The sequence below is a fragment of the Streptopelia decaocto genome (assembly GCF_964273445.1).
Source record: "Streptopelia decaocto genome assembly, chromosome: 1".
In the NCBI taxonomy this organism is placed as follows: Eukaryota; Metazoa; Chordata; class Aves; order Columbiformes; family Columbidae; genus Streptopelia; species Streptopelia decaocto.
In genome coordinates this window covers 116,205,411-116,215,648 of record NC_138663.1, presented here as the reverse complement: position 1 = coordinate 116,215,648, position 10,238 = coordinate 116,205,411, and the positions used below count along the sequence as shown (strand labels likewise).

Genomic DNA, 10,238 nt, shown 5'->3' with positions numbered 1-10,238 from the left:
GGGTGTGATCCCCCTGCCACGCTCGGCCTGCACGCACCTTGTGGCTCCAGCCTTTCCCTTGCAAAAAGAACCTGCTGCTGCTAGGCTGGTGTTCAAAACAAGTTTCAGGGATTTATTTCCACGCACGTTTTACTTACTTTTTATGACTACTCTGATTATTGCTAAACGAGGTGGGGAAGGGACCAAGGCCCGCCCTCCCCGCCTCCAGGGGGCGCCCTCCTCCTCCGGCGCTGCCAAGGGCGCAGCGGCCTCTAGTCGCGGCCCGGCCCGGCCCGCCCCCTCCCTCCGCGGCCTTGCCCGGCTCCCCGCACCGCCGCCCCTCCGCCCTCGCTCCGCCGCCCGCTCCCACCGCCCGCAGCCATGCTGGCCTCCCGCGGGCCGGCCCTCTGCACCGCGCTGCGGCGGGCAGCGCCCGGCGGCCTCGCCTCCTTCCACTGCTCCGCTGGGCGCCGCCGCAACGCGCGCGTCGCTGTGGTGAGTAACGGGGCAGGAGGCCCCGGCGGCCGCGGGCCGGGGCAGCGCGGCAGTTCCAGCGGGCAAGGCTTTTTCACTGCCTCCATCCACACTCAGCCCGGTGCGGCGGGAAGGGCGCCGCTGCAGCGGGGTTCGCTCCGGTGGCGGGGCCGGTGGTGGCGGTGGGAGGGTTTGGGGTGGCTTGCGGCCTAGGAAAGACCCGGCTGGTGGCCGCGGCGGCTGGGAAGCGTCCGGAGAAGCTGAAGTGAGAAGATAAAGCGGTTTAGGGCTGAGTAACTTGAAGGAAACCAGACCAGGAGTGGGAAACGCATAAAAATTGGTTTTTGGGTAGTTGTTGGTCAGGAGCTGAGTTTCAAAGAGCTGAGCTTCAACTAATTTATAGTGTGATTGGGGGAGGTACTGGCAGGACACAAAAAAATATTTAAGCACGGTTATGCTCCTCTGTAGGAAGGAGGTAGAGCATGTTAAAAATACGTAAGAAAGTGGAAGAGCTGCTGGTTGCCAAAGGAAAATTTAGGCTGTAGATGGCATCCCAAATGGATACACAGTTTTGGAGCTCAGTGGGCAGTCTTTGAAGCCCGAGCTTTGCATGGTCTTGACAGCATAAAATGTAAAGAAGTTATAAGGTGTACCTGCATGAAGAAATCTGTTTGGGGCAGAGTTGGCTCAGGCATGGGCAGAATGCTGTTCCAAGTGTCTAAAAGGTAACTTGCCAGGAATTCTGCCATGTTAGCAAACCACAGCTTTTTAAAAAAAGAGTAACAACTGTTACTGTTGACATTAGTGATACAAATTTCTTGACTGTTGTAGAAGATGGATTTGTCAGCAGGCAGGTACTGAAATAACAGAAGACAGTGTTTTAGTACTTCCAGGGAGTTTCAAAAACATTTTAAAAGTATTGCTTACAGAAAATAACTAAAGCCGCTTGTGTATTCAGTCTCACTTAAATGAAAGATAAAAAGTTGGAAAGCAGAAGGTGGCCCTTAAATATTTGAGCAGCAGAGTTGTTAGGATTATCACAGACACGAGAAATTTGGTGAAGTGATGATGGGATGCTGTGCCTGTGAGAGCAGAGGACAGGGTGTTGTGATCTGAAAGCCCCTTCGAGTCCAGCATTTCTAAGACAGTTTCAGTTGTGAGTTTCTGTTCATGTATCTGTGATTAAAAGCTTTCAAGCTTCTAAAAAACTGAGATAAAATCAGGAGGGAAGAGAGTAAAGTCAATAAATTGACTCTCTTTAACTGGATTTTTTCTTTCAAGGTAAACAACCAAAAAAAAACCAAACCAAGAGTTCACATATATACATATATACTTTCAGGAACTAGATAAACTAGATAATCCCTTGGGGTTTTTTTCTGTGGTGGTGGTGGTGTTTGTAGTTGTTTGTTTTGTATTTATAATCACTTTTTTTTTCTTGGATTTTTTAAAAATGTTTTTTCTCCACCCACACAAAGATAGCTGATTGCTTTGTGCTTTTTATTCTTTGGATTAAAAGTGATTTAGCTCTGATGAGTATCATCAGACAAGATACAGCAGCAGGTAAAATAGTTTATCTTAAGTGCCACCTTGAACTGTACTTCTGTTCCACATCTGTTTCATGTGCATCTGGATGAGACAGTATTTCACATGGGTATGGAGACTTCATAAATGCACGTATGAAACTCAGAATAACCTATTGTGTGCACAATAAAAACATACTCAAGGATATCATGTCAGTTTTAAGTCTGAGGAATAAATGCACAAGCTGATAAATAAACATTAGTTATTTCTGAGGCCTGTCTATAATGGGTAGCTATAAATAGGAAATGCCAGTTCTTCAGCATGTCAGATGGCAACACCAATGCTAATAGCAGGATGTGCACTGGTTTAGTAAAGAGCTTGTTGCTAAGTTGTTTTTTGCGGGGGGGACGAGTGGGAGTTTTGTTGTTGTTTTCTTTTAAATCTTACAAGGCTTGTGAAAGGTCTGGTTGGAAGTTTTGTATCACCTGAAATAATCTCTTAATTTTCTTACTTCAGGTCCTGTCTGGTTGTGGTGTCTATGATGGCACAGAAATCCATGAGGCCTCAGCGTAAGTTGCTTTATGAAACTGTAAGCTCTAAAAAAGTCTTCTTTACATTACAGCAGTCTGTTGAATTCAGTTTTGCTCTCTCTGGTCATCAAAATTGTCCTGAAAGATGTATGATGAAGCTTCACAGTTTTCTCACAGCATAATTGGGAGCTCAGGCCACGTTCTTGCAGTGCTCAGTGGTTGTTCAAAGATGCAGCACAATGCATGTGATGCCAGAGCAAGGAGTTTGAGAGAGACTGACTTACCTTCAGAAACAGAAAATCAGGGTTCCAGAATCAATCTCAAGAGCATTAAGTGAAGACTTAATTTCATAGTCACTTTGAGTTTCTGTTCCTGGGGCTGAATCTAGCACTAGAATTGTTAATACTCAAGTTGAATTATTAACTCTTAGTGTTAATTGCTAAATGTACACATAAGTATGTTAATCGTGAGACTCTTCCGTAACAGCTGGGTACTTGCAATGAGAAAGGAAGTTTTCATTCTTCCTGGTTGCCTGCTGTAAGAGCACCGAACGAAGAAACTTACCTTTGGCATACCTGACCCTGCTTCCAAACCGTTCTGTTCTGCTTTGCACTTTGGCATTACCTACAGGGATTTTGTTGCTACATGCTCAGTATGCTTTGGTAGCATGTGTATTTCTCCTCTTCTTTCAAAATCAGGTGGTGGAGTATTTGTAGCAAGACATAGGAGTCAGGTAAAACTCTTGTAAGGTTTTCAGCGTGTTTTATCTCTGTTTTTGTAGCATACTGGTACACCTTAGTCGTGGGGGAGCTGAGGTGCAGATGTATGCTCCAGATGTTCCTCAGATGCATGTCATTGACCACAGTAAAGGGCAACCAGCTGAAGCTGAGTCCAGGTACAGTCTGTGTTTGATGTGTTTTCCGTGACTGCTGAGCCTCCATCTCTTAGGCATTCTTCAGACACAGCAGCCTGGAACTGCACTTGTAGCACTTTGCTGACTGGCTTTAGTAGCTTTATGCAAGCTGGTGGTTTGACTGGAGAGAAAATATTAAATGAGTTTTCTGGACTTGATTATATACAGTCTCTTAAAGCCTGTGTTTCCCAGTGGCAGTATTTCAGGAGTATCAGTAGCTTCAGTTATTGAGTACCGTAGTTCTTCTTGCTTCCTTCTCTTCCTCTGCCAAAACTTTTGTTGTGCCCTTCTGTGCACAAATGCTTAATAGATCTAATTGTTTTATTTCTGGTTCTTCAAGGAACGTTTTAGTGGAATCGGCAAGGATTGCTCGTGGTAAAATTGCAAGCCTAGCTAAACTCACGACAGCAGATCATGATGCTGTGATATTTCCTGGTGGATTTGGAGCTGCTAAAAACTTGTGAGTGCCAACTAAGCATTAAACTCCTCAACTAAATATTCATTATCATTTATTCATAATAAACTATGATTCACACAATAAAATCAGAAAGCTATAAATGGCCTTATTTACTACGTATGTAACCACTACTAAATAAGGAAAACTCCTTTCAAAGTGTTAGAGTTAAGTTATGCTGTTCATGATGGTTTCCAGTCATTATGCTTATAGGCATTGTCACGTTTTCAATTTTCCAAACAATGTTGATGAGAATTCTGGAGTTTAGATAACGCACAAGAAGTCCTTTTTCTCCCACCCTTGTGGTGATTCGTTTTGGGCTGGGCTGAGGGAAGTGAAGGTAGAACTTAAATTGTTTCAGGTGTTCCTAGTGTTATAATTCTGTTTCTTCCTGTCTGCCTACCAAAAATTCCCCTCTTGCATTAGTAACAATAAAACAACAGCTAGCTCAAAAACAAAAAGGGAAAGAAAGGAGTTAGCTATGTGAAATACTGATAATCTTGTTATTTATCTGCTGTTTTGTTGGCTTTGAGAAACCTGAATGTTATTTCCCTTTTCTTCTTACAGATTTTTCTTCTTTGAAAACATTTCTATTCCACTTCTCAGTAATCCTAGTAAGCTGATTAGATAATTCTTATTTCTGATGTTTATATCAAGTAAGGGACTTTCTGACATACCAGAGCCTTAGAAGTGAGTCATTTTGGTTAAAGCATTTTGGTTAAAGCACTCCAGGCTTTTTCAGTCACCTCTTAAAAGCTACTAAATTTGTGATGACCCTTGGGAGCCACTCTGGACAGATAGGGATCTCCATTTGTAGGTTTGTACTCAGTTATGTGTGAAGTTTCTTGTTGTGGCAGATCCACCTTTGCTGTTGATGGGAAAGATTGCAAGGTGAATGGAGAAGTTGAACGTGTCTTGAAAGACTTCCACAAAGCAGGCAAACCTATTGGGTACGTATGTTAGTTGGAGGGGCGTTTGTTTGATAGTGTGAGAATGGAGATGTCTCTTTGGTGGTTGTGTGCAGCTGTTATTGTTGGAACTAGAAAAAGCATCTTCCATTTTGTATCAGTTGTAGCTTACTTTTTTTAAATGGGTTTTTCGAAATGTGTGTGTGTGTAGGTGCTCGTCACAGAATAAGCTAAGAAAATGCTGAGTGGAAGTTGCCTTGTTAAGACTATGTCAATTTTAATCTTTTCCATTATGACCAAGTTTTGAAAGGATGCTGTTGTAAAACTGCTCTTATAATTACTTTTGTTGCAGTCTTTGCTGCATTTCACCAGTGTTGGCAGCAAAGGTTCTCTCTGGTGCTGAAGTGACTGTGGGCCACGAAGAAGAGGAAGGTGGCAAGTGGCCTTACGCGGGGACTGCAGGAGCCATTAAAGAGCTGGGAGGAAAGCATTGTGTGAAAGAAGTAACTATATCCTTTCCTGCTAATTTCCTTGTTGAGAGACTCTTTAGTCGTGTGTCATTACAGTAAGGAACACATGCAGGGTCTATGCTTTTCCTCTTATGGTTTACTGAAGGTATACAACGTACAGCAGAGAGCAAGTAATACGGTGCATGATTATAAACATTGCCATCGTACGCAGCTATGTAGTTAGAAGTCGTTCTCAGTCGTTGCCGTAGAACTCCGCTGGACACGTGGTAATGCAGTAAACGCTGAGTAAATTTGCACATAAAACTGACATGAGTTACAATTTGTCAGTTCTCTTTGAGATGTGTTTTCTTTTCCTGAAGGCTAGTGCTGTAATCAAATTGTACTCAGAGACATTTTCATTACAGTCAGTAAATTTTGTAGGTTTTCTTCTGTTTCTGAGTGTTCCCACAGATTGCTCTTGAAGTGTTTGTATTTCTGGCAAAAACAGCTTCTAGTATCTTGGATTATAGGTTGCAGCTGTCTTTCCAGCTGGAAGGTATAATATATTTAGAGGTACTTTTTAATAGGATAGTGGAGTTATGAGGTTTTGTCAATGATGCTTTATTTTGCAGACAGCATCTACAAGCGAGACATAGGCTGTGTTTTCCTTAACTCCCTTTTACGAAGCTCATGTGGATACAAAGAACAAGGTGGTTACTACCCCAGCATTTATGTGTGAAACAGAATTACATAAGATCTTTGATGGCATTGGGGCCATGGTAAAGAATGTGCTAAAATTAACTGGCAAATAAAAGAAACCGAGAGATGTTTAAATTTCAGATGTAATATCAAATGCAGTATGGACCAATGGAAACATTTTCACCTGCTTGTCCTGTGCACACTCTAGTGAATGCTGATAGGAAGCTGAAGCTGATTGATTCCCAGCTGCATGTTTTTCCATGCCCTTTCCAAGCAAGGGGCCTCCAGAACAGCTTACTGACCACAAGCAGCCTGGCCTGAGAAACAGAGCATTTTCTTGAACTTTTTCAGCTGGAGATGGCTGGGCAGACACGTCCTGAAACTGGTCCTCTTGATGCACCGGTGTCAAATCATTTCTATGGGGGCAAAAAGAGGCTGAAGGCCCTTTCAGAAGCTGAGGGCAGGTGTGTTGCAGAGACATGGCAGATGCAGTCGCAGTAGATCTAGTGGACAAAGGATGGGAGTAGAGAGGAATTGGTGCATCATTCAAGGTTTATGTGCTCAGGCCTATATCTGTGAACTAAAAGCTACAATCAGCCGTCAAGGGAATGGACATCTTCCACATCTTAATTTTAGCTTGATGTTAATTAAAAGATTAATGTTTTGTTAATCAATTTCAAAGAATCCTGTTTTCAAAAAAGCCATTCTGAGTATCAGTCAGCAGCAGGATACATCTTAACTGCCACAACACTAGCACTCTGAAAAATTCATCCATTGGCCCATTATAGCTAAAAAGGTCTTGAAATGAAGAAGAAAATATCTGCTGATATGACGCACAATTTTTGAGGATAACATCCATGCTGAAGTAGTTGCCTGACTAGCAGTGGATGGAAAAAATCTCAAATTATCCTCACTTTGTCTGCTTTAGGGTAATAAAGCTTTCTCCAAAGAAATATTATTGAATGTCTGGAATAATGATGTATAAATAAATTAAATTTGCCTTTATTCCTTGTGCCTTCATTTTTGTTTGACAAGTGACTCTAGTAACATATGCTGGTTGATACATTCTAGCACTTATTCAGCTTTTCAGTTCTCTTCAGGTGTGTGACGTTTTTTCCATACAGAATCCAACTGAGCCTCTGTGGGAACAGCAGTTCCAGCTAAAGGGCCTTGGACAGATTATATAGAAGTATGGTTTTTATGAGTGTAAGAAGTGATAGCCCAGGCCAGTGAGAATGATATATTGGGTCAGAAAACTGCCCCCATATGTATGATGTGTGAATGTCCTTGGGCCTGGTCTGTGAATGAGTGGGAACGTAACTGAAACAAAGATAACATCAGTGTGGTGTGTTTTTAATAACAATTATTGGAAAAACATCTTATGTAACATCTTAGTCCAGGTCCGTATCTGTAAATTCTATAGATTGTCACTGATTAATAAAGAAGGCCTCAGCCTGGCTCAGCTCTCTGCTCTGCCCGGCTCTGCGCTCTTTCCCGAACAAGATCTATGTCTGTGCGTGAATCTTTGTCTGCGTCGTGGTGTGCGTCATTTCTAATGGCCGCAAGCCTCCTTCCCCCTTTCCAGGTTATATGTCATCTTTGTATTTAGCAGGAAGCAACATTTCTTAAATTCAAACTAACAAAATGACACCCTTTACCTTGTATTAAAATTCCTTTTACATGACAGACATGTCCCTATTTTTAAGGCAATATTGTATGTTTCATAAATTAAATCTACAAGCATTAGCCTGCGTATGGTGAATACTCCTTGTGGCTGAAGACTTGTGAGGGACATGGAATTACATTTTTTGTTGGAGGGTGAGCAAAGAGAATGAAGCTTAAATATGAGTGTTCGGTATGCTCATCTGGCTCAGTCAGTGTTCATGGAATAAGTGGGTTTTGCTTCTGAAGCCTCTTAGTATGTGATTAATTTTTTGTTTCTAAAGTAATCATGGTAGGATTTAGAAGATCTGAATTTGCACTTCAAAGATGTGGCACTGTTTTCTTAGAGGTTTTTATAGAGTTCTCTTTTGCAAATCACAGACTCCTGTGTGGTTACAAAGAAATCATGCACAGAAACCATCATGGTAGCAGGCATGGTTCATAAAGTGGATTTTGGACATATTCTGAAACTTTTTTGCTTGTGTATCAGATTCTGTAGGAAATTTTCAGTATCAAGTTGATAAGAAAAGGAATATAGAACTGTCTCTGTGTGATTCAGTGCATATTTCCTCCATAAGATTTGCTTGTACATAAGTGAGTGCTTTTAATGCAAATTTTGTATGCAGAGGCTTAGCAGACTGTGGGAGGTCATCGTTCATGTAAAACGTAATGACATTTAAAAATGTGAGTCTTTCGTACATCTGCAGCAGTTTTACAAGAAATTTGGTGACAAAAAGTATGACAAAACAGAGATGGTATTGAAATCCCTGCAGTAGAGGGAGAGTAGAACAACAGCTGCCTGTGTTAACGGTACCACCATCTGATATAAGAGTGATCTAAATTGTGTTCACCTGTAGTATGGTGTCCAACTCGAGTGCTCAGTACAGGAAAGACATGGACCTGTTGGAGAGGGGCCAGAGGAAGCCACCAAGAAGATCAGATGACTGGAACAGCTCTGCTGTGAGGACAGGCTGAGAGAGTTGGGGCTCTTAAGCCTGGAGAAGAGAAGGCTCTGGGGAGACCTTATTGCGGCATTTCAGTACTTAAAAGGGGCCTACGAGGAGGATGGGGACAGACTTTTTAGCAGGGCCTGTTGTGACAGGACAAGGGGTAACGGTTTTAAACTAAAGGAGGGGAGATTCAGGTTAGATACAAGGAAGAAATTTTTTACAATGAAGGTGGTAAAACACTGGCCCAGATTGCCCAGAGAGGTGGCAGATGCCCCATCCCTGGAGACATTCCAGGCCAGGCTGGACGGGGCTCTGAGCAACCTGATCTAGTTGAAGATGTCCCTGCTCATGGCAGGGGGGTTTGACTAGATGAGCTGTAAAGGTCCCTTCCAACCCAAACTGTTCTGTGATTCTGTGACTGTGAGTTAAATCTCTTCGTTAGCTCCGCTCACCATAGCAGGGCTGTATTTAGGGTTTCTCATATCTGCAGTTCCTACTAAGTGCAGCTGTGGTAGCATAAAGCGCTCTTTTCTCTTGCTTAGTTTTAGGCCTGATGAGGAAAAAGATGCCTTATTAAATTTTTTTGAAGAAATTGCTAATATGCAGTGACCGACTGTTGTAAGTTGCTTGCTAGATGATCCAGATGATGCCTCTTTTTACAGTCCTCTGACATTCTTTCTTGAATCCAGATACCAAATAATGAAGACTACAAGTAATGCGCCGTTTCCTTTTCTAAGCAGGTGCAGTGTTGGTCATGTTCATTCTTGTCTTTGTGACTTCCAGGCTGGATTATCACAGTGGCACATGCTAACAATTGAATATGCAAATTGAAAAGCTCACCTAAATTTGACAGGACATCTGATCTGCTAAAATAACAGCAGTATTTTAAAATCATGGCCTCAGTATTGGTGACTGTTTGAGACCAGGGCATTGTAACGAATGCTTAAGGAACCAGCTCCTACTGAGCGCCTGAAACGTTTTTTCAAGGTAGTTACAAAAAGTGAGGTACCCGTATGGTGTTGTCAGTGCTGAAGGCTTGGACATTTGGTGAGGATGGGACAAACAGATATGCACTAGGGAAATCAAGGACAACATTTCATTTTCAGAAAAAAATCACATTGTAGAGCATTGTTTTACCCTTATTTTTTTTCCATCATTCGGAGATAACATTTTCTAAGGGAGAAGGTATTTTGCACCAGCATTGCCTTTCATTTTTAAATTATTTCTAATTTCACAGTAATGTGCAGAGTACAGACCTTTGATGTGCATATTTTTAAAGTTTTTTTATTAATAGACAGTCATTTAACTTTGGTGGAAGATGTAAGATTGTCATCTTGGCTGTCAGCCACTGTAAATTTGGAAGGAAATTCCATATGCATTTAGAGATTAATAAAGACAGTTGTCTGCCAAGTTGGGTTTTTCCTTCCCTAGGGCTGTTTGGAGCTGCTGAGGGGTTTGCTGGTCTCAGCCGAGTGGACAGAAGTTTATGATGAATATGTTTTGTTAAATGCCGTCAGAAATAAGAACTGAAAGAAGGTTTTTTTCTTCAAGCCTCCACAAGGAGGCGTGTGATATCTGGCTGATGGATCCTGGCATTTTTGATCTGTGGAAAGCATTTAAGAACAGTGTCTTACTGAAACACGGTGGTAATAAATACCCTGGTTGGTGTTCTCGTGGAGCGGTGGGGTTAACTTGTGTG

General features: G+C 42.1%; 2 protein-coding genes across 2 annotated transcripts in view; one reads left to right on the top strand and one right to left on the bottom strand.

Moving 5' to 3' along the window:
• Positions 1-250: 250 nt before the first annotated feature.
• On the top strand, positions 251-6,932 carry GATD3 (glutamine amidotransferase class 1 domain containing 3). Its single transcript, XM_082065219.1, has 7 exons — positions 251-474; positions 2,491-2,543; positions 3,286-3,399; positions 3,758-3,877; positions 4,729-4,821; positions 5,132-5,288; positions 5,912-6,932. The coding sequence occupies exons 1-7, from the start codon at positions 361-363 to the stop codon at positions 6,038-6,040; spliced, it is 780 nt and encodes a 259-aa protein (XP_081921345.1). The 5' UTR covers positions 251-360; the 3' UTR covers positions 6,041-6,932.
• Positions 6,933-8,846: 1,914 nt separating this feature from the next.
• LOC309439398 (programmed cell death 1 ligand 1-like) overlaps positions 8,847-10,238 on the bottom strand; it is a 41,880-nt gene continuing 40,488 nt past the window's right edge. Inside the window, exon 8 of the transcript XR_014183976.1 lies at positions 8,847-8,913. The gene's annotated coding sequence lies outside the window, so the exon portion shown is untranslated. The remainder of the gene's footprint in view (positions 8,914-10,238) is intronic.

What these genes read in the sequence shown, in the direction of transcription:
- GATD3 (XM_082065219.1), top strand. Translation starts at nt 361, where the DNA reads ATGCTGGCCTCCCGCGGGCCGGCCCTCTGCACCGCGCTGCGGCGGGCA. An exon ending in TTTGGAGCTGCTAAAAACTT is followed by an intron (nt 3,878 to 4,728) that starts GTGAGTGCCAAC and finishes TTGTTGTGGCAG; the next exon opens with ATCCACCTTTGCTGTTGATG. An exon ending in ATTGTGTGAAAGAAGTAACT is followed by an intron (nt 5,289 to 5,911) that starts ATATCCTTTCCT and finishes ACTCCCTTTTAC; the next exon opens with GAAGCTCATGTGGATACAAA.